The sequence below is a fragment of the Oncorhynchus kisutch genome, linkage group LG1 (assembly GCF_002021735.2).
Source record: "Oncorhynchus kisutch isolate 150728-3 linkage group LG1, Okis_V2, whole genome shotgun sequence".
NCBI lineage: Eukaryota > Metazoa > Chordata > Actinopteri > Salmoniformes > Salmonidae > Oncorhynchus > Oncorhynchus kisutch.
This window is the reverse complement of record NC_034174.2, coordinates 59,967,386-59,990,636: the sequence shown is the minus strand read 5'-3', so window position 1 is coordinate 59,990,636 and position 23,251 is coordinate 59,967,386. Positions and strand designations below refer to the sequence as shown.

The 23,251-nt window shown below is 40.5% G+C and overlaps 1 protein-coding gene across 1 annotated transcript in view; it reads left to right on the top strand.

Annotated features, from left to right (window-relative positions):
• Positions 1–20,510, top strand: part of kcnh1b (potassium voltage-gated channel, subfamily H (eag-related), member 1b) — a 56,718-nt gene extending 36,208 nt beyond the window's left edge. Inside the window, exons 11-12 of the mRNA XM_020482184.2 lie at positions 5,700–5,896; positions 14,345–20,510. Coding sequence (XP_020337773.1) covers positions 5,700–5,896; positions 14,345–15,232 — 1,085 coding nt within the window. The 3' untranslated portion in view covers positions 15,233–20,510. The remainder of the gene's footprint in view (positions 1–5,699; positions 5,897–14,344) is intronic.
• Positions 20,511–23,251: the final 2,741 nt, after the last annotated feature.

Genomic DNA, 23,251 nt, shown 5'->3' with positions numbered 1-23,251 from the left:
TATCTATATCCACAGTAAAACGAGTCCTATATCGACATAACCTGAAAGGCCGCTCAGCAAGGAAGAAGCCACTGCTCCAAAACCGCCATAAAACAAGCCAGACTACGGTTTGCAACTGGACATGGGGACAAAGATCGTACTTTTGGGACAAATGTCCTCTGGTCTGATGAAACAAAAATAGAACTGTTTGGCCATAATGACCATCATTATGCTTGGAGGAAAAAAAGGGGGAGGCTTGCAAGCCGAAGAACACCATCCCAACCGTTGTGAGGGTGTTTTGCTGCAGGAGGGACTGGTGCACTTCACAAAATAGATGGCATCATGAGGAGGAAAATTGTGTGGATATATTGAAGCAACATCTCAAGACATCAGTCAGGAAATTAAGCTTGGTCACAAATGGATCTTCCAAATGGACAATGACCCCAAGCATACTTACAAAGTTGTGGCAAAATGACTTAAGGACAACAACGTCAAGGTATTGGAGAGGCCATCACAAAGCCCTGACCTCAATCCTATAGAACATGTGTTGGCAGAACTGAAAAAAGCGTGTGCAAGCAAGGAGGCCTTGCAAACTGACTCAGTTATTCCAGCTCTGTCAGGAGGAATGGGCCAAAATTCACCCAATTTATTGTGGGAAGCTTGTGGAAGGCTGCCTGAAATGTTTGACCCAAGTGTAAAAAAGAAGAAGAAAGGCAATGCTACCAAATACTGATTGAGTGTATGTACACTTCTGACCCACTGAGAATGGGGTGAAAGAAATACAAGCTGAAATAAATCATTATCTCTACTATTATTCTGACATTTCACATTCTTAAAATAAAGTTGTGATCCTAACTGACCTAAGATAGGGAATTTTTACTAGGATTAAATGTCAGGAATTGTGATAAACTGAGATTAAATGTATTTGGCTAAGGTGTATGTATACTTTCGACCAATGTACAGTTGATGACCGGGGTGGGTTCCTTTCGATACGCCTATGGGGCCTGGGCACACAAATGCTTCTAGAGAGAAGGGGGAATACTGAAGCATGCCACGATGACAGTTCTACGGTCTCCATCAGAGGTCCAGGCTTTTTGGCATAGATGGTAAAGCTTTCATTTTTTGGACTGCAACTTTGTAAGATTGTTACCTCCACGGCGCTTGATGTACATTCATTGGTAGGTTACACTATATTTAGATACTTCAAATACTGCCTGAGACACCTTTTTCTATTTGTCTCCGTACAATAAATGGTGAAACACTATTTGTAATGGTGGTCTTTGTTCATATGTACAGTATATGCATGAAACTTAGATTATGGAAAACATGTCTCACACTCATTGTTAGTAGAATAATGAATGGATTGGGAAGATTTTGGCATGGTCAACTTTTAGAAGGTTTAGTAGAAAAGTAAATCATTTAAACCACCTAACCACCATTCTGACGTTCACATAACATTTTAGTATTTGAAACAAACATTAATTTCATATAAGCCTACAGGCTCTTTATCGGGTGGTGTAGGGCTTCATTGTAAATCAGAATTTGTTCTCAACTGACTTGCCTAGTTAAATAAATGTTAAATAAAAAACATCTAAAAAAGATTATTCCAATGCATCCAACATTATGCATGCCCACCATGGTATTAGGCAGCTGCTATTTGAGAACTCGTCTGGTTTAAGGAATCTTATTGCAGAGCACATTGTACAACTGTTTTTAGAGAAGATTGTATTGCAAGGTATGCTATATGTGTTTGGCCAATATGCATATGCAGCTGTCCTTTTTTAACATCTCCATTCTAGCATACATGACACAAACACACATATTTCTATCTACATGCTTTTATTTTGGTTTCTTTAAGCCTGCAGATAGTTATATGAAATTAGACATATAATCAGGCCAAAACTTGATTCAAAAATTGGATTCACTGACAGAGAGCTATTGAAACACAAATGGGCATTTACAGTATCTGGCTAGGCTAGTCAAACTGTAACATTGGCTAGCTTTCAATAAATTGGCTAAATGGTCAACGGAGTTACATCTTCATAAGATCAGGACAAATCGGATTGCATTTTGCATATTTCAAGTGCACTTAAATAGATATTTATCTTATTTCAGTTTTTGGGAGCTATGTTCCTCTTCGTCAGACAGAAGCTCGTGTTTTCACCAGAGGCTGTGTTTACATCGTAGATAGATGCAGGCCATTGGCTGCCGTCATCACAAGGGGTATGTACGGGAGTTCTGATTTGGTTCCATGTTTAGCATTTCGGCAAATTTACCTGAGCAGACAGAATGGTGAAAAATGCTTCTTATGAGAAAATATGCAAGAATTGAAGGTGCCAACAAATGTTATAGTCATCATAAAAAATGTTTTACGGTCATATACAAAAAAGTGGATCATCCCTCAACGGGGATTGAACAAGTTCAGTTTTTTCGGGTTCGGCCAAACACGTAATATAATGACAACCATGACATTGATCAAATTAAGACTGGTTTGTTGTAAGGTATTTTTAATATGGCAGCTAGTGTAAGCCTAAGAGCGCCTATCTAGCTATGGTTCAGCTAAACGTCAAGCATTCCGCTAAAGCCAGCACGTTTAAGACTGCATAAATTATTTTGTTTACTTAGCTAATGTTTTGTAGCTGTGTAGCCTATATTATTATATGAATGATACTGTATGATAACGTTACTTTACCTTTATATTCGTATGGGAGGGATAAACGTTCGTTATTTATATGCTAACGTTACTTGATCATGAAGCATGTTAATGTTAGTTAGCAGGAGTTCGCTTTGTATTGCCAGCTAATTTAATGTTTACGGATGAGAAAATAAATCATTGCTTGCGGATTGTAGCATTATTCAACAATAGTTTGTAGTTTGTTTTAGAAGAAAAGTTGCTCTGCTTGTTAAATAGTTTGTGCGTACTGGCAAGTGGCTACATTGATATTTACGGTATATTTGAGCTGTCGACCAAGAATGTTGCATTGCCAACCACAACGAAAGGTAAAGCAAGGATGTAATGTGAATTGAAAAGTAGATATACGAACCCAATGGGAAGAGGATATTAACATATCAAATCTAATGTTATTTGTCACATACACATGGTTAGCACATGTTAATGCGAGTGTAGCGCAATGCTTGTGCTTCTAGTTCCGACAATGCAGTAATAATAACCAACGATTAATCTAACCTAACAATTTCACAACAACTACCTTATACACACAAGTGTAAAGGGATGAAGAATATGTACATAAAGATATATGAATGAGTGATGGTACAGAACGGCATAGTCAAGATGCAGTAGATGGTATCGAGTAAAGCACTTCATGATGACGGAAGTGAGTGCTACAGGGCTGTAGTCGTGGGGGGCACACAATGCAAATAGTCCAGGCATCCATTTGATTACCTGTTCAGGAGTCTTATGGCTTGGGCGTAAAAACTGTTGAGAAGCCTTTTTGTCCTCGACTTGGCACTCCGGTACCGCTTGCCATGTGCTAGTAGACATTACCGTCTATGACTGGGGTGGCTGGGGTCTTTGACAATTTCTAGGGCCTTCCTCTGACACCGCGGTCAGAGAGGTCCTGGATGGCAGGCAGCTTAGCCTTTACACTTGTGTGTATAAGGTAGTTGTACTGGGCCGTACGCACTACCCTCTGTAGTGCCTTGCGGTCAGAGGCCGAGCAATTGCCTTACCAGGCAGTGATGCAACCAGTCAGGTTTAGTCCCATGCTCTCGATGTTGCAGCTGTAGAACCTTTTGAGGATTTCAGGACCAATGCCAAATCTTTTTAGTTTCCTGAGAGGGAATATGCTTTGTTGTGCCCTCTTCACGACTGCCTTGGTGTGTTTGGACCATTCTAGTTTGTTGTTGATGTGGACACCAAGGAACTTGAAGCTCTCAACCTGCTCCAGCGTGCTCGAGCCTCCTTTTCCTGTAGTCCACAATTATCTCCCTAGTCTTGGTTCCGTTGAGGGATAGGTTGTTATTCTGGCACCACCCGGCCAGGTCTCTGACCTCCAAATAGGCTGTCTCGTCGTTGTCAGTGATCAGGCCTACCACTGTTGTGTCGTCTGCAAACTTAATGATGGTGTTGGAATCGTGCCTGGCCATAGAGGAGGGGACTGAGCACGCAACTCTGGGGAGCTCCAGTGTTGAGGATCAGCGTGGAAGATGTGTTGCTACCTACCCTCACCACCTGGGGGCGGACCGTCAGGAAATCCAGGATCCAGTTGCAGAGGGAGGTGTTTAGTCCCAGGATCCTTAGCTTAGTGATGAGCTTTGAGGGCACTATGGTGTTGAACGCTGAGCTGTAGTCAATGAATAGCATTCTCACATAAGTGTTCCTTTTGTCCAGGTGGGAAAGGGCAGTGTGGAGTGCAATAGAGATTGCATCATCTGTGGATCTGTTTGGGCGGTATGCAAATTGGAGTGGATCTAGGGTTTCTGGGATAATGGTGTTGATGTGAGCCATTACCATCAGCCAATCAGAATGAGTTCTCCCCCACAAAAGGGTTTATTACAGACAGAAATACTCCTCCGTTTCATCAGCTATCCGAGTGGCTGGTCTCAGATAATCCCGCAGGTGAAGAAGTTGGATGTTGAGGTCCTAGGCTGGTATGGTTACACGTGGCCTGTAGTTGTGTGGCTGGTTGAATGTACTGCCAAATTCTCAAACAATGTTGGAGGTGGCTTATGGTAGAGAAATGAACATTCAATTATCTTGCAACAGCTCTGGTGGACATTCCTGCAGTCAGCATGCAAATTGCACGCTCCCTCAAAACTTGAGACATTTGTGACATTGTGTTGTGGTGACAGAACTGCACATTTTAGATTGGCCTTTTATTGTCCAACACAAGCTGCACCTGTCAGGTGGATGGACTATCTTGGCAAAAGAGAAATGCTCACTAACAGGTATATAAATAAATATGTGCACAACATTTGAGAGAAATAAGCTTTTTGTGTGTATGGAACATTTCTGGGATCTTTTATCCCAGCTTATGAAACATGGGACCAACACTTTACATGTTGCGTTTATATTTTTGTTCAGTATACCCCCCCCCCCCCCCCCCCCCAGTCTATTTTATTCACAAAGCTATATTTACCCAGTCACTCAAAGCTGCACTGTAACTCCAAAATCTCCCATAAGCTGTCTGATGCATTTCATCAATCCAATTTGGACACTGGAAAGGGACAGATTTGCATTTTCATGTGTGAAAACCAAAAAGTCTGCATATGTGTTAATAACCATGGCTTATAGACTCTTGGCTAATACTTTTTTCGATCTGTTTCCAGAAAAGTAGAAGCTCGGTGAAGTGAGGGATGCAACTTTTCATTAGTAAGAGCTGGAATATGTTGTTTTACAATTCAGTACGGCGTCTGTTTGCCTTGTAGGCGACAAGGCTTCTACAATTGGTATCGCAAATGCACTGTGTATCATTTGGTCTCAAACTAGATATTTTTTAAATACCAGTTACGTAACGGACTCTTTTTCAAATGGTCTTTTTTTTGTGTGTGTTCACATTGTACAGGCAGTTTGCATTGAAGAACATTTCAGGATAGAGGTATGACCTTGGGCTTTTGACTTTGTATTACCATAAAAGGCTGCAAGATGAGCTTCATGGTAGTTAGATTCATATCATTGTGGATGGATGGGGTTTCCCTTGTTATCATTCACCTCACTACTTCTCTCTCCCCTTTCTATCCCCCGTTTTGTATCTTCACAGGAAAGGGAGACGTGTTTGGGGACATCTTCTGGAAGGAGGTGACCCTAGCCCAGGCTTGCGCCAACGTCCGGGCCTTGACTTACTGCGACCTCCACGTCATCAAGCGTGAAGCTCTGCAGAAAGTTCTGGAGTTCTACACGGCCTTCTCTAACCACTTCTCCCGCAACCTGCTGCTCACCTATAACCTCAGAAAGAGGGTAAGCTGCCCGGGAACATTGCTCTCTCTTTGTGTCTCAATAGTCTCCAATAGCTTATTGATTGGCAAAAAAGATTGGATAGACTCCTAAGTTATTTATTTTTCACCTATCCAGTCCTTTCCGAACAGTGGTCTGGAGGGAAACGAGAGCTATTTAAGAATATTGGGACAGAGATCTCTCTGTGTCCTGCAGTTAATAAAAGGAAAGGTGATGGCATCTCCCTCAATGAATAGTGCTCTTATTTATTTATTTTAAAAGCTGACGCGTCAACCTCAATTGATCTTTCTCAAAGATGGCTTTTTTTTGGTGGGTGTGGCACCTTATCTTTATGGGAACTGCTTAAAAGATAGACTCAGCAATATTTCATCATCAAACAGAGTGGGGCAACTTTTGGCTAGACATCAACAGCAGCATAAATGAAATGACTTCTGCCTTACAGGCATAAACAACAACAATCTGCCAAAACTGATATCATTGCTGAGTCTACCTTCATCATGCCGAGTCAGTTATACTTGGTGTCTCACAATTAATTTGTGACGCTGGCCTTGCTGTTTCACCATAGTTAAATCTCGTTCCCAGACACATCCGGCCAATGTTCGCAATATCTGGGGACGAGGTTACACCATAATTGATTCTCTGTGGAACGTGTCTTTAAATAATTTTCTTGGACCAAGAGGAAGTGAGATGGTGGCCAGTTCCCGGTCTTTGTGTTGCATAGTAAATATTTCCTTCCAGGGACAAGTAATTTCACAAAGTGACATTTGACAAATGTTGAATAATTACTTGATAATGGATTCACCTTGTCCTCCATTTTATCAAAATGTCCTCGTCTCGCTTTTGTTTGTCTGTAATTGAACCTGTTTACTGACTTGTTCCTTACCTGTAAAAAAACAAGGCCTCTAAACAAAGTATCAACTACACTATGCTCTCTCAGCCTTTGTCAAAATATTATAGAACCCAGGTCGCTTGTGTTAAAGACAACCTACGGATTGCTCCAATAGGGTTAGCTCACTTAGGGGGACTTGTAAGGTGGGCTCATTAGCGAGGATCGTTACAATATGGCAATCATCATGGCGTTTGAATAGTATGTTAGAAATGCATAATTTGACAGATTATTATTAATGGTGCAGATTAATTCATTATTTTTTAATGTTGCATTTTTTAACAAATGGCCCACTATGTCTTATTGATCTGATTATCAGTGCAATAAGCTTCTAGACTTTAACCATGGTAGCAATGAGAGCGTTTCTTCATTGACTCTTTACACCCACTCAAAACCTCAATACAGACAACAAATTGATAACTTGTAAACCAAGAACATCACTGAAAACCCACAGCATTTTCTATTTAAAAAAAATCCAAGTACTGAAATTGATTCAACTTCGATGAAGAAAACACAGCATATTCACGAGGAGGACATAGCTTATTCATCAGAAGGGGCTGTTGCTTCATCAAGATGCAATCCTCTGTCCTTGTCAATCATCATCCAATTCAAACTTGAGTATAGAGGCAATAGAGGTCATGTTGACTATTACGATGGCTCACTTTTACCGCATATCCTATTATGGTTTGTCACGATCTGCACCCTTAGCCGTGGTGCATGTGGTTTCTCGCTGTCATCAAGGTTATTGCTTTGTTTAGTCTAGAAAAGCTTTCAGGTGCATAAGCCTCTTTAGGCAGCCACTGATCCACCATACTTTTCAGGTTAGGTAACCAGAGGGATTGATTTGGCTAATGCTAGAACCTGCTGTTAGGTATGATACAGGGCAGTGATCATTAGGCACCAAATTGAAGAACTACCTGGACCTGTCCAATTAGAAACGCTCATTGTTGTTTTTCTATCGTGTGCCCTAATGAACATGACCCGGGGTCCGACATAGGGTCGTGAGGCCCATTTCTGTAGGTTATGCCCATGGAAATCAGTAACACACCAGTTGATGGGCCAATTCTGGAGGCCCATCATGATAGCTTTCGATGTCTGTCGACAAGCGCCATTTTTCATAGACCTTTTGCATTAACGCGAGCTGATTAGGCATTTAGACAGTGAATGTCGAAAAGGTCAAATATTGATGAGTATAATAAGTCATATTGATTTCAGAAATAAATTGATTGCATAATTGACACAGTAGATAGGTTTCCATCCAATTGGCGACAGATTTTCATGTGAATATAAAAAAATATGCATAAAGAAATTATGCACATTTTCCCACCTGTGGCGTTTCCACCAAAATGACTTGTTGCAGATAAATATCTGTGTGTGATGACGTTAGTGCACACTAAATGCACTCTTCACTTAAGTAACGAATAAAAATATGTCTAATGTGTCTATCACATTTAAGTCATAGTGGGAGGACCACACACCATGTCATCGCGACTCCAAGTTTACTTTGATATGGTTATTATATCAATATTTGCTCATAAAAGCATTTCCACAGCCTTTTCTTGCATCATTAATTTTACTAACACACAAAGATCCAATTATGTCAAACAAACAAATTATCTGTTGCAATTTATTAAATTGTATCGAAACTTCCTGTTTCCACCACAGCACTCATGTTTTTTGTTTAGTTTTTTTTACACGGTATGACTTTACTTGCATAAAAAACGTGGTTGGAAACGTGGTTTATGTTTAATGAATGAACCATACACTCTAGAGAGACGACCAGATTCACCAACAAGAATTTCAATAGCTTCCTATTTATGTAATTTATTTTCGTTGTGTGGTTTACTTAGATCGTTTGTGAAAAGGGAATAATTAGGAACATACCCATTGTGGATCTATCTTTACAAAATGAAATGAGCTCTTAGCAGAGCTACTGAGATATGCAATCTGGATTTATTTTGAAAACTTAAATTAATGCCAGTTTATCAACCAAATTAAATGACACATGATCAAAAGTCTCCAAGGCAGTCGATTACTAGTTTTTAAAAAGTAAATGGCAATGCAACGATTGACATTGCAGCATCATCTGAGGTGAGAGAAGTGAAAATGCATCGTATATATAAATATGCCACTTAGCAAACGGCTTTATCCAAAGAGACGTACAGCGAGTGCGTACATTTTCTACATTTGACGAGAGAGCTGCTTTCAACTTGTTGTCTTACAGTGCCTGCAAGATGGATGTCAATTATGTATGAATCTTTAATATTACCTTCATTTAACTGTTACATCATATTAATTAAATAGTTATGGATGACTCATCCAACCCCACTCCTCGCCCCTGTAGCGTTTCACAGTTCTATCAACTTACTTGGTAAAATGTTTACAATTCATAAATGCTTTATCTAGATAGTCGGGGCCCCGTTCCAAGTATGGACAAGCATGCATTACTTTCACGTCAATCATTCATTGATGTGAATGGGAGGCTTGCGGGAAAATGTTTGTCAAACCCACAGATCTAAAGTTAGAAATACTTCCCCTTAGTGATACTAATTGTTTCCAAATCTCATTGCACAAACAAAAGGCCCTTGAGATTTGCATAAAGTAAAAAAAACATGACATTTCAGAAGGGGAAGTAACCTAGGTGGTGAGTGGGGGGGGGGGGGGGGGACTCCTTCAGGGCAATGGTCAGATCCTCTTCTGCTTTACCATGAAACAGATTTGTATTTTTTTTTTATTCCCCTCTGTACCAGAATTCAAAAGGTCAAAGTTAGAAACAGGAAGTTTGAAAGACCTCCAGTATTGCAGTTGAGTGCAGCAGCAAGGGGCTTTGCACCAAAAATGATTCATAGATTAACACACGCGCTCTGGGAATATATTGTTACAGCATAGAGATGAGTCACTAGTTCGATCAAAGTCCATGAAGGCCAAGAATTTCAATTCGTAGTCAGTCATTCAATCAATTAATTTTCATGTGTATATCACTTTTTACAAATGAAGTGGTCGGGGGGAAAAGCATGGGCCTCAAATCCACAAAGAGCAGAAGCCGACTGGAGTAACTGACTGGCTGATCAGATAGTTCAGGGTTCATAATATTGACCACCAATGCCAGACAGTTGTCCTTTAAAAAGCAAAGTCAAAGCAGAGACTGGCAATGTTGCAAGGACAGCGTGGTGGAATCCAGCCAAAAGGGATAAAACACACTACAATCATATTCCCTCATTGTATACTATTGGGCAATACTTTACTACTACAATACAGTACCTACTACCACATACCATCACTTCCATGTTGTGCTACGATGACTACCACTGCTACAAAGTACATAACTATTAACAAGATAAGTAACACCAACTTTTTGATCAAAAGATCAAGATCAAATCCTCTCACAGGAGGTTGGTGGCACCTTATTTGGGGAGGACGGGCTCGTGGTAATGGCTGGAGCAGTATCAGTGGAATAGTCTCAAACACATGGTTTGATGCCATTCCATTCGCTCCGTTCAGCCAATATAATGAGCCGTCCTCTCCTCAGCAGCCTCCATTGAATCCTATGTGTACCACCTCTCCAACCTAGGCTGATTAAACACTAGGTGGGTATTGTCTGTCATCACCAGTCTCTCTCTACATCTTCTTCCCATTATCTCTTTCTCCTCTTTATTTCCCTTTCGTTGTCTCTCCACCCCTATCACGGCCTCTCGCTTCCCCTGATCGATCAGAAACCCAGCCCTGCTGCATGGGACCCGTTCTGCCGCACTGTGCAATAATGATCTCCTGTGTGAGAAATGACCCTGACTCGCTTGAGTAGGCACAATGCTGGTCTTCCACCTGCAATACCCCATACTGCATCGTCTGCAGTCGCTTCACAGGAAAGATCTTTTTACATTACACATCTGGATTTACAAAAAATAAATCCCTCTACTCTATAAGGTTATTATGTCTTTTTCAACAATTAAATCATATTAAATCATATTAAATCAAAGATATCTGTATTAAGAAACCCTATGGAAACGTTGCTGGACAAGTTTCAGCCCATATTATTGATCCTGTGTGAAATGTGGGATACAGGTCTAAATCTAATCTAAATCTATACAGTAATGTGATGGACTACAGTATTTGTGCTGTGTATTTCCTAATAACACAGTGATCTACATGATTTCATGACCAGCTGTTTCCTATAACATTAAACAACTAGCTACAATAATCCACTCTAAAGCATTATGTACTAACGACTCTCTTGTTCTTCATCTATGTTTTATTATACGACCACCAAGAACTTAAAAAATTCCCCTGACCCACATCACGATTCAATTTGACCTGATGAAATGACTAAATGAAAACCCCACGACTAGGTTAATAAAGATATTGATTACATGGTTAATGCCAGAATGATTCTGGGAAAGCCTCTGCAGTCTGCATGACCACATTTTAATCGTGATCTGAGAAAGGTCTTATTACTAACACGAGACACAGATTGATGGACACATTTGATTGTTAGCCATACTGCATCTCAAATAGTATCATGGTCACAAACAAATGAATATTAACTGAATGAATCTGCCACATTCCTAGAGACAGATAAATATGGAGACAGTTATGGGCAATGAGGCGACTTCTTGTAGCCATGAGTAACTGTAGAACTGTCATTTACTGAAGATGCTGGAGCTGTAACACTTCAGCTGTAGTGCTGGCATAATTACCGTATGACCGAAGGGCTATGGATGAAGATCGTCGTGAAGATAAAAGTTACTTAAAATAAAAAGTTAAGTAATCAATATCAATGTAGTACTAAAATAACATTAATTTACACCAAATAAAAATAAGAACATGAGATGTAAGCTAGCTATATACTGGGTCAGTTCCAATACATGTGTAGGGATACAGGAGAGGTAGATACAGTGCCTTCAGAAAATATTCATACCCCTTGACCTTTTCCAAATGTTGTGTTACAGCCTTAATTCAACATTTATTACATTGATTTCTCACCCATCTACACACAATAACCCATAATGACAAAGTGAAAACATGTTTAGAAGATTTATTGAAAATGAAATACATAAATCTAATTTCCATAAGTATTCACACCCCTGGGTCAATAAGTTAGAATCACCTTTGGCAGAGCTTTGCACACCTGGATTGTACAATATTTGCCAATTTATTATTTTCAAATATTGGCCTGTTTGAAAACTATAACCCCCTACTGCATCGCACAGTTCAGGCTAGAAAAAATGTATCTCTAGAGAAAGTATGCAATATGCACATTGAGCTCACAGAAAAAAATAAAAATAAAATGGAATTCAAATAATTGAACCGACGCTGGTTAATCGCTCAGCACTACTTTTTTTAGCCATACTGAATCCTTCCTCAGGTCAAGCAGTACTCAGCTGTCTGGTCTGCCTGAAAATACAAAAGATCTGATTGGCTGTTCAGGGGATTGTGCTTTATGAATACACAAATGTAATTTGCACTGTGGGATAGTCTCTGCCTTTTGGAGCAGCCTTTGGAGAAGAGTCTGAATGTGTATTAGTCATAGACAGTCACTGTTTGAATGGACAGCTAAAGATGCATTTGCAGGTTTTGAGACGGAAAGTTGTTGGGTTTTGATTCTGACCAGTGCTTTGCCTTAATCTGGCAAGTTTGAAAAAAGCATTGCTTAAAGCATTTAGATAGGCATTGTGTCAATGTTAACCTCACCTACTTCACTCTAAAATATCTGATGCGACGAGATAACTAATTAATTTCAGTTACTTGGTTAGACTAATACAATTTCAAGGTTTAAAATAAATGCTCCCAAAACCATACCTGTGCTCATAGCCGCAGGAAGTAGGGATGCTGAGGGCGCTGCAGCACCCCGTAACATCTTCATTATTATATATTTATTTTTTTACAAAACTAGTGCACTTGGCCTTTAATAGTCTTGTATTAGCAGACCGATATAAGAGTTGTCCTTTAGATTACGTTTCCTATCCCCAACATTACTTATTTATGTGTTTGTATTGGTTTATGTGTCACCTGCCATGATTTCAATGTGGTTCAATATATTCATCCATTTTCATTCAAAAAAGGGGCCACACTTTGCATTTCCACTGCCTTGATATATAACTATGGTGATGGGGAAGCTGCTTTACTTTTTGCCGCTACTGCTTTGTGTTTGTGCTGAGTGCAGCTAAATAAAGACCCCTGTGGTACATAAACACAATGCAGACTTCTTTTTCCCGTGAGCTTCCAGCTGGCAATTCAAAATGTAATAAATGAGACAAACAAAACCCGCACTGATATTTTTAGGGCAGTGAGCGGTTGTGTCCTCGAGGCTAACGTGCCAACTCTACATATTTATAGTAATGATGTTGCACAATATTACCTACATTTTATCTAATTAAACATGAACACTTCCAACTCCCTCTTTGAATTACAATTTTTCAGTTTTTGATTTGTTAAAAAAGTTTGAAATATCCAATAAATGTCGTTCCACTTCATGATTGTGTCCCACTTGTTGTTGATTCTTCACAAAAAAATACAGTTTTATATCTTTATGTTTGAAGCCTGAAATGTGGCAAAAGGTCGCAAAGTTCAAGGGGGCCGAATACTTTCGCAAGGCACTGTATCTATGAGGGTGACCATGTTTACGGATTTTGGGTTGTACCTGGTGGGTTCCTTGATAATTTGTGTGAGATTGATGGCATCTAGCTTAGATTGTAGGACTGCCGGGGTGTGTTAAGCATATCCCAGTTTAGGTCACCTAACAGAACGAACTCTGAAGATAGATGAGGGGCAATCAATTCACATTCATCTTTCAACTTTGTGGCAACAGTTTGGGGAAGGCCCCTTCCTGTTTCAGCATGACAATGCTCCTGTGCACAAAGCGAGGTCCATACAGAAATGGTTTGTTGAGATTGATGTGAAAGAAATTGACTGGCCTGCACAGACCCCATCAAACTTTGGAACGCCGACTGCGAGCCAGTCCTAATCGCCCAACATCAGTGCCCGACCTCACTAATGCTTGTGTGGCTGAATTGAAGCAAGTCCCCGCAGCAATGTTCCAACAACTAGTGGAAAGCCTTCCCAAAAGAGTGGAGGCTGTTATAGCAGCAAAGGGGGGACCAACTCTATATTAATGCCCATGATTTTGGAATGAGATGTTCAACGAGCATACTTTTAGTCATGTAGTGTATGTTTGGAGGCGGAGGGACATTATGCTATTTTCCTTCAGTTTAGAAACTTTTAAGTCAGGGCTGCCCAACCCTCTTCCTGGAGATCTACTGTCTCGTAGGTTTTCAGTCCAACCCTAATTTAGCGTATCTGATTCAGCTAGTTAAGGTCTTGTTGAGCAGCTAATTAGTAGAATCAGGTGTGTTAAATTAGGGTTGGACTGAAAACCCACAGGACGGTCGATCTCCAGGAAGAGGGTTGGGCAGCCCTGGTTTAAATCATAAGTGTGCAAAGAAATACTTAAAGTAAAAATACTTAAAGGGTATTGCATTGAGTAGATGTACTGCAGCAAATGTCACTTTGGACCCAAAGAATTTAAGGTGGGCTTGATCCCAACCTGATGTTCTGATTTCTTGTTACAGATAGTGTTCCGGAAGATCAGTGATGTGAAACGTGAGGAAGAGGAGATGCTCAAGAGGAATAATGAGGCCCCTCTGAACCTTCCTCCGGACCACCCTGTCCGTCGCCTCTTCCAGCGCTTCCGGCAGCAGAGGGAGGCGCGACTTGCAGCAGAGCGAGCTAGTCAGGGAGAGCCACCAGACGTGGAGAAGGGCACCATCCACCTGGAGCAAACCAAGATCCACGAGGTCCTCGCCTCCACCAGCATCATCATGGTGACCGAGAGCCCTGCCACTCCCACAGCTTCGTCCACATTGTCATCTTTGTCCTCTAGGCCCTCTAGCCGAGTCATGCTTCATGCCCCTGCCATCCAAAATGGCAACCTCGTAGGCTGCAAGTCCGCAGAGCCTGCGCCAAAGACCAAAAAGGGCTGGGGTCGTTTCAAGGAATCCGTTGTGAAAGCAGAGTCATGGAGCAGCGTTTCTAAGGCCGAGTCCATGGAGACCTTGCCGGACAGGACTAAGTCCCATAACGAGATGTCTCTCAAGAAGACAGACTCTTGTGACAGTGGTATTACCAAGAGCGACCTGCGCTTAGATAACGTGGGTGACGCCCGCACTCCGCAGGACCGGAGCCCTGTGCAGTCAGAAGGGAAGCTGGTAGTCTGTCCTATACCCGTACAGACCATGCACGCCTCTTTCCTGGAGCTGAAGCAGGAACTTAGGGGAGACATTGGGTCTCTTAATGGCCGCATGGCGGTGGTGGAGGCACAGCTGGCCGAGATGCTTCAACTGCTAAAATCGAAAAAGGCCTCTAGTTCGAGAAAGGCCTCTCGCTCATCCAGTTTCTTTGAGATGTCACGACCGGTATCCCCCGATTCCGATAAGGACGACAGCTTCTCACAATCTTGACACTGCATGTTTTAGCAGGCTATGCAATGTTTCCCAACTCTAGTCCCTGATTACCCCCAACAGTACACATTTTTTTGTTGTAGCCCCGGACAAGCACACCTGATTCAACTTGTTAATTATCAAGCCCTCAATGACTTGAATCAGGTGAGTTTGTCCGGCGCTACACCAAAAATGTGTGCTGTTGGCGGTACTCAAACTGGAGTTGTGAAACATTGGTCTATGGGACATGAAGTGAATACATCCTAGAGTTCATCCAGGAGCTGGCTGAGGTGTTGCAAAAATCTGAGAGAGGTTTTGTGAAGACTTGTTCAATAAGATGTTCCCAAATTAGTACAGATGAGTAATGAGGGATTTTCTTACCCTTTTATTATTATTATTATTATTATTATTATTATTAGATATAGGGGTAATCTGGATAAAAATATGCACATCTGCATTATCTCTGCACCTTGGGGAACATACTGTATGATATTCCATGGATCTACTTTTGTAGGGATTTAAACTGTAAACAGCATAAATTACGCATTTGTTGTCGAATTTCTTTTCAATTGGACTCATTTTAGTTTTAACTTGGTCACACATTTCTCATGGTAAAACTAAAACCTTAAGGAGGTTTTCATAAAATCTGTGCACTCAATTGAAATTAGCAATAATATTTTATTGCATTTATATAGGTCTCAAAGCACTTCACTTTGCAGGGGGTGATGTGGCCACGATAACATGAACACTGTGGAGCAACAGCGAAGATGCACATATCTAAAAGGGCATTGTCTATGAATGGATTTCCTTTCGTTATAGTTTGTCAAAGGTTAATGCATTACTGGGATAAAGTACAATCTTGTAAATAATGATAGATTGTTATGTTGGATATCCATCACTGCCCAATGGCAGCAGGTACATGTACAGTACATGAGCACAGTTGCACAATATGAACGTGTATCATGTGTGGTATAATTTCAGTGGGAAAGCTGGATATTTCAAATTTTTGTGTGTGTTAAATGTCCTTGCACGATAACATGTTTGGTCATTAAAATACGGTATGTTGCAAAATTTAAGTTACACCAAAAATACATGTTTGAGCCATTTCTAAAATAGCCGTTTTCACCCCATCCAACCGTTATGTTATTTGGGTTTTGTCCAGTCAACAACCAAACAAATGTTGCTATGCTAGCTCAAAGCTCGCATTGGGAACAACTGTAAACCTGTTTAGTAATGCAAATTTACAGAAAAATACCTTGAAAGCAGCGTGGCTTGTTATTTACGCCATTGCTCTCTCTTTGTATTAAAATGAGGGGAAAATCATGATTGTGAACTTTCAATGTATGGTGGAAACCATGGCACCATTTCAACCAACGTCCATCCTGAATTGTCATGGGAAGAAGTCAATCTCGACTATGAAACCTTTGTGCATTTCTGGTCATCACTGTTGATATAATATGCAAAGTGTTGCCATTTATATTGTGTCTCGAGCATTTGTGTTGCAATGTTAAAGGAGTAAAATGAGATACTTGCACAGACAGGTCCAGAATTATTGGTACCCTTGATAAAGATGAGGAAAAATTTGGGGAAATTATATATGTTATACTAATACAATTGCTCAGAGAAAGAGATTTTGGTTGACAAGTAATAATTGTTGTTTTCTCTAAAAAAAGATAGGGGTCAAAATGATTGGCACCCCTGTTTTTAATATTCTGGCACCCTCCCCCTTGCGAGGATAATGGCACGGAGCCTTTTCTGAATTTTTTTATGAGATTGGAGAACACACTGGGAGGGATCGTAGACCATTCCTCCATACGGAATCTTTCCAGATCCTTGATATCCTTTGTCTGCGCTTATGGACTGCCGGCTTCAATTCAAACTACAGGTTTTTATTGGGGTTCAAGTCCATAGACAGATGGCCATTGCAAAATATTGATTTTGTGGTCACTTAACCATTTCCTTTGTGTATTTTGATATGCGCTTGGGGTTGTTGTCTTGCTGGAAGAGCAACTTGCGGCCAAGTTTCATCCTCTTGGCAACCTGGTTTTTGGGATAAAATACCTTGGTACTTGGTAAAGTTCATGATGCCGTTGACATTAACAAGGGCCCCAGGACCAGTGGAAGCAAAATAGCTCATAACATCAAAAGATCCACCACCATAAAGTAGGTATGAGGTTATTTTCTGCATATGCTTTCTTCTTTTGATGCCAAACCCACCACACTCATGTGCATGGCCAAAGAGCTCTACTTATGTCATCTGACCATGCTCAGGTTCCAATCCAAGTGCCAATGCAAACTCTCAAGCGGTTCCCTTCTGGGTTGCTCTCAATTATGTTTTTCTGGCAACCCTTCCAAAAAGCCTATTGGCATGGTGTCTAATTATACATTTAAAGTCTTACTTGGTGACCCGAAGATGTTCTGTAATTCTCCAAATTTGGCTCTTTAGATGTTTCTTTACATCCCAAACCATCTTCCTTACTGTGTGTGGGGACAAGATACACATACGTCCAATATCAGGCAGGTTTACCACTGTTCCAGAAGTTTTAAACCTCCAAATTGTTGGCATAATAGTGGTAAATGGTAATTTTCTTTGTACCCGTTGCCTGATTTATGAAGGTCCACAACCATCTCTTTTCATTGTGAGTTCTTTGCCTTTTCCCATGGTGATGGATGATACATTTACATGTGTGTTACCTAATTTCTTTACCCCAGTAAAACAGGGTGCCATGGAAGACCACAATGCAGTTATTTAAGGTGAGATTCATTTTTAAAAGTAGAATGTTAATGCAGATTGTTTTCATAAGAATCTTTAGGGGTGCCATTAAACATTTTGAGATATATATTTTTTCTCTGAGCAATTGTATTAGTATAAAATAATGTAAACATTTGAGCATACAATATAGCTCAGGATTTGTACATACAGTGTGTTCGGAAAGTATTCAGGCCTTTGACGTTTTCCACATTTCATTACATTATTACAACCTTATTTTAAAATTGATTAAATTGTTTTACCCCTTCAATCTACACACAATACCCCATAATGACAAAGCAGAAACAGGTTTTTAGAAATGTTTGCAAATGTATAAACAACAACGGAAATTTCACATTTACATAAGTATTCAGACCCTTTACGCAGTACTTTGTTGAAGCACCTTTTGCAGCGATTACAGCCTTGAGTCTTCTTGGGTATAATGCTACAAGCTTGGCACACCTTTATTTAGGGAGTTTCTCCCATTTTTCTCTGCAGATTCTCTAATGCTCTGTCAGGTTGGATGGGGAGCACCGCTGCACAGCTATTTTCAGGTCTCTCCCGAGATGTTAGATTGGCTTTAAGTCCGGGCTCAGGCTGGGCATTGTCACAAAGCCATTCCTGCATTGTCTTGGCTGTGTGCGTAAGGTCGTTGTCCTGTTGAAAGGTGAACCTTCGCCCCAGTCTGAGGTCCTGAGTGCTCTGGAGCAGGTTTTCATTAAGGATCTCTGTACTTTGCTCCGTCCATCTTTGCCTCGATCCTGACTAGTCTCCCAGTCCCTGCCGCTGAAAAACATCCCCACAACATGATGCTGCCACCACCATGCTTCACCATAGGGATGGTGCCAGATTTCCTCCAGACGTGACACTTGGGCATTCGGCCAAAGAGTTCAAGCTTGGTTTCATCAGACCAGATAATCTAGTTTCTCATGGTCTGAGAGTTTTACTTTTACTGGAGGAGTGGCTTCCATCTGGCCACTACCATAAAAGTCCTGATTGGTGGAGTGCTCCAGAGTTCCATCTCTACAGAGGAACTCTGGAGCTCCGTCAGAGTGACCATTGGGTTCTTGGTCACCTCCCTGACCAACGCCCTTCTCCCCCAATTGCTCAGTTTGGCCGGGCGGCCAGCTCTAGGAAGAGTCTTGGGGTTTCTAAACTTCTTCCATTTAAGAATGATGGAGGCCACCGTGTTCATTTCTGCAGCTTCAATGCTGCAGAAATGTTTTTGTACACTTCCCCAGATGATATGTGCCTCGACACAATCCTGTCTCTGAGCACTACAGTACATTTCTCATGGCTTGATTTTTGCTCTGACATGCACTGTCAACTGTGGGACCTTCATATATAAACAGAAGTGTGCCTTTTCAAATCATGTCCAATCAATTGAATTTACCACAGGTGGACACCAATCAAGTTGTAGAAACATCAAGGATGATCAACGGAAACAGGATGCACCTGAGCTCAATTGAGTCTAATAGCAAAATAAATAAAATAAAATAAAAACATACCTTATTTACAAGATATTTTCCAAGATTTAAAAAAAAAACTTTTCGCTTTGTAATTATGGGGTATTTAATCCATTGTATAATAAGGCTGTAACGTAACAAAATGTGGAAAAAGTCAAGGAGTCTGAATAGTTTCCGAATGCACTGTATACAGTCTTTTTTGCTTATCTTTATCAAGGGTGCTAATAATTTTGCATATAATGTATAAGGAATATAATTCAGGAAATACTCAGTTGCACTTTTGCCAATTAAAGAAACATTGTAGTCAATGCACGAGAACTGCACCTGAATTTGTATTTTCCTTGAGCAAATATAAAAAGACATTGAAAATGAATCAGTATCTCCCAATGCTGGCCCTTGACACTCCCTTTCTCCACATTTGATATTCATGGAATAACACCAATAATTGAAATTAGAAAACAAATTGGATTCAACTCATATTTAACCCTGGCTTTGAATCTTCGGTGTCTTTCCTGCAACCTTGTTCGTTGTGCACATGATTGCAACACAATGTTTGTACTTGACCTTAAAACTGTAATAACAATGTATGCACTGTTCTAAAATGTCAGATTTGGAGGAATACTAATAATGAATAGTAAGGAAGGTTTTCACACCCCTTGCCTTTTTACATATTTTGTTGTTACAGCATGAATTTAAAATGTATTATATTTCAATTTTTTTTGTCACTGGTCTACACACAAATTATGGAATTATGTTTTTAGACATGTTTACAAAAATGAAAAGCTTAAATGTCTTGAGTCAATAAGTATTCAACCCCTTTGCTATGGCAAGCCTAAAAAAGTTCAGGAGTAAAAATGTGCTTAAGTCACTGTGTTCAATAATAGTTTTTAAACATGAATTTAGAAGGACTACCTCTGTACCCCACACATACAATTATCTGTAAGATCCCTCAGTTGAAGCTGTGAATTTCAACCACAATACACCCAGGAGGTTTTGCAATGCCTCGGAAAGGGGACCTATTGGTAGATGGGTAAAAAAAACACACACACACACACACACACACACACACACACACACACACACAACAGACAATGAATATCCCTTTGAGCATGGTCAAGTTATTAATTACATGTTGTATGTTGTATCAATACACCCAGTCGCTACAAAGATACAGGCGTCCTTCCTAACTCAGTTGCCGGAGAGGAAAGAAACCACTCAGGGATTTCACCATGAGGCCAATGGTGACTTGAAAACAGTTCGAGTTTAATAGCTGTGATAGGAGAAAACAACTGAGGATGGATCAACAACATTGTCAATTAGGTTATTACTGTGGAATAACTACAGAGTGAAGAGAAAAGCCTGCAAAGAAGGAAAAAAAATCCAAAACATGCAGTTAAGTAAATATCGCAAAAGTAATACTGCAAAAAATGTGGCAAATTTTGTCCTGAATACAAAGTGTTACTGAGTAGCACATATTTTCAAACATAGTGGTGGCTGCATCGTGTTATGGGTATGCATCTAATCGTTAAGGACTGGGGAATTTTTCAGAACAAGAAATAAATGGAAGGAGCTAAGCACAGGCAAAATCCTAGAGGAAAACCTGGTTCAGTCTGCTTTCCAGCAGACACGGGGAGATGAATTCACCTTTCAGCAGGACAATAACCTAATCCACAAGGCCAAATCTACAGTGGAGTTGCTTACCAAGAAGATAGTGAATGTTCCTGAGTGGCCAATTTACAGTTTTGACTTAAATTTGCTTGAAAAATCTATGGCAAGACCTGAACATGGTTGTCTAGCAATAATCAACAACCAATTTGACAGAACATGAACATTTTTGAAAATAATACATGGGAAATTGCACAATCCAGGTGTGAACAGCACTGAGAGACATATATACTCACTGCTGTAATCGCTTCCAAAATTGTGATTCGAACATCAAATCAAATTGTATGTGTAATACAACAGGTGTAGACCTTACAGTGAAATGCTTATTACAAGCCCTTAACCAACAATGCAGTTATGTAAAAAATAAATAAGTACATTTTTTATAACAAATAATTAAAGAGCAGCAGTAAAATAACAGTAGTGAAGCTATATTCAGGGTGTACCAGTACAGAGACAATGTGCGGGGGCACAGGTTAGTCGAGGTAATATGTACATGTAGGTAGAGGTAGTGACTATGTATAGATAATAAACAGAGTAGCAACAGCGTAACGGTGGGGGGGGGCAATGCAAATAGTCTGTTCAGGAGTCTTATGGCTTGGGGGTAGAAGCAGTTAAGAAGCCATTTGGACCTAGACTTGGCGCTCTGGTACCGCTTGCTGTGCGGTAGCAGAGAGAACAGTCTATGACTAGTGTGGCTGGAGTCTGTGACAATTTTTAGGGCCTTCCTCTGACACCGCCTGCTAGAGAGGTCCTGAATAGTAGGAAGCTTGGCCCCAGTGATGTACTGGGCCGTACGCACTACCTTCTGTAGTGCCTTGTGGTCAGAGGCCGAGCAGTTGCCATACCAGGCAGTGATGCAACCAGTCAGTATGCTCTTGATGGTGCAGCTGTAGAACTTTTTGAGGGTCTGAGGACCCATGCCAAATCTTTTCAGTCTCCTGAGGGAGTATATGCCTTGTTGTGTCCTCTTCACGACTGTCTTGGTGTGTTTGGACCATGATAGTTGGTGATGTGGACACCAAGGAACTTGAAGCTCTCAACATGTATTGACTCAAGTGGTTGAATACTTATCAAATCAAGATATGGGTTTCATCTTTATTCACAAATGTTAGAATTTGTCTTTGTCTTATCGCATTTTGTGTATATTGTTGACAAAAAAATGACAATGAAATCCATTTTAATTTCACTTTAACAAAATGTGGAAAAAGTATAGGTGTATGAGTACTTTCTAAAGGCACTGTACATGTTATTCTATTCACATACTGTTTGTAAAAAAAAAAAGTGTATAATGTTCATATTAAATTATTTTGTACTTTGGATTCATTTTTGAATTTGGTCGGACTTATAAATACATTCAACCACAAGTGGAAAAGGATTTCCCTTTACATTAACTTCCCTAGATAACCTTGTAAACACTAGATTATCATTCATTTCAAGTCTCATTCGTTACTGTGAGCATCAAGGGGGTTTGCTACTGAAATGAGCTCTTGTAAGCTCTTATTTGGCCTATAGCACCACACTCAACAGTTTCCGTGTGAATCAAGAATGATCCACCACCCAAAGGACATCCAGCCAACTTGACAACTGTGGGAAGCATTGGATTCAACATGTGCCAGCATCCCTGTGGAACGCTTGACACCTTGTAGGTCCATGCCCTGACGAATTGAGGGCAAAAGGGGGTACAACTCAATATTTGGAAGGTGTTCCTGTTTTGTACACTCAATTTATAATATACTGTATACAGCTATATGTAACTATAGGCTATAACCACTCTAAATACCCACTCAAACATGTCTTAGGGCTCAGACACACCAATAGCGTTTGCTGGCTGAGAGTACTTGGCACCGCTGAACGTAATTTGCGAACCGAGTATGTAGAATCGGCAGTCTGACGTCTACTGCGGGTGGTCCCTAAGACAGCGCGCTGAACCATTTGCAGTTGAATGCTAGATCCACAGTCAGTGCGATGTGTGCAAGCCTTTAGTTGAAAAGCAACACAGCAAAGATTGTGGTTTGTGAATCTGCTAATGTGGACTGAACCAACTATGAATACCAGGAACGCCAGATCCCACAGCACACTCAGTATGGTGCAAGTGGGGCTTTGAGTCCCCTTGAACCATGGTCATTGTTTTCTCTGATAGCCTCTCTAATCTGATTAGAT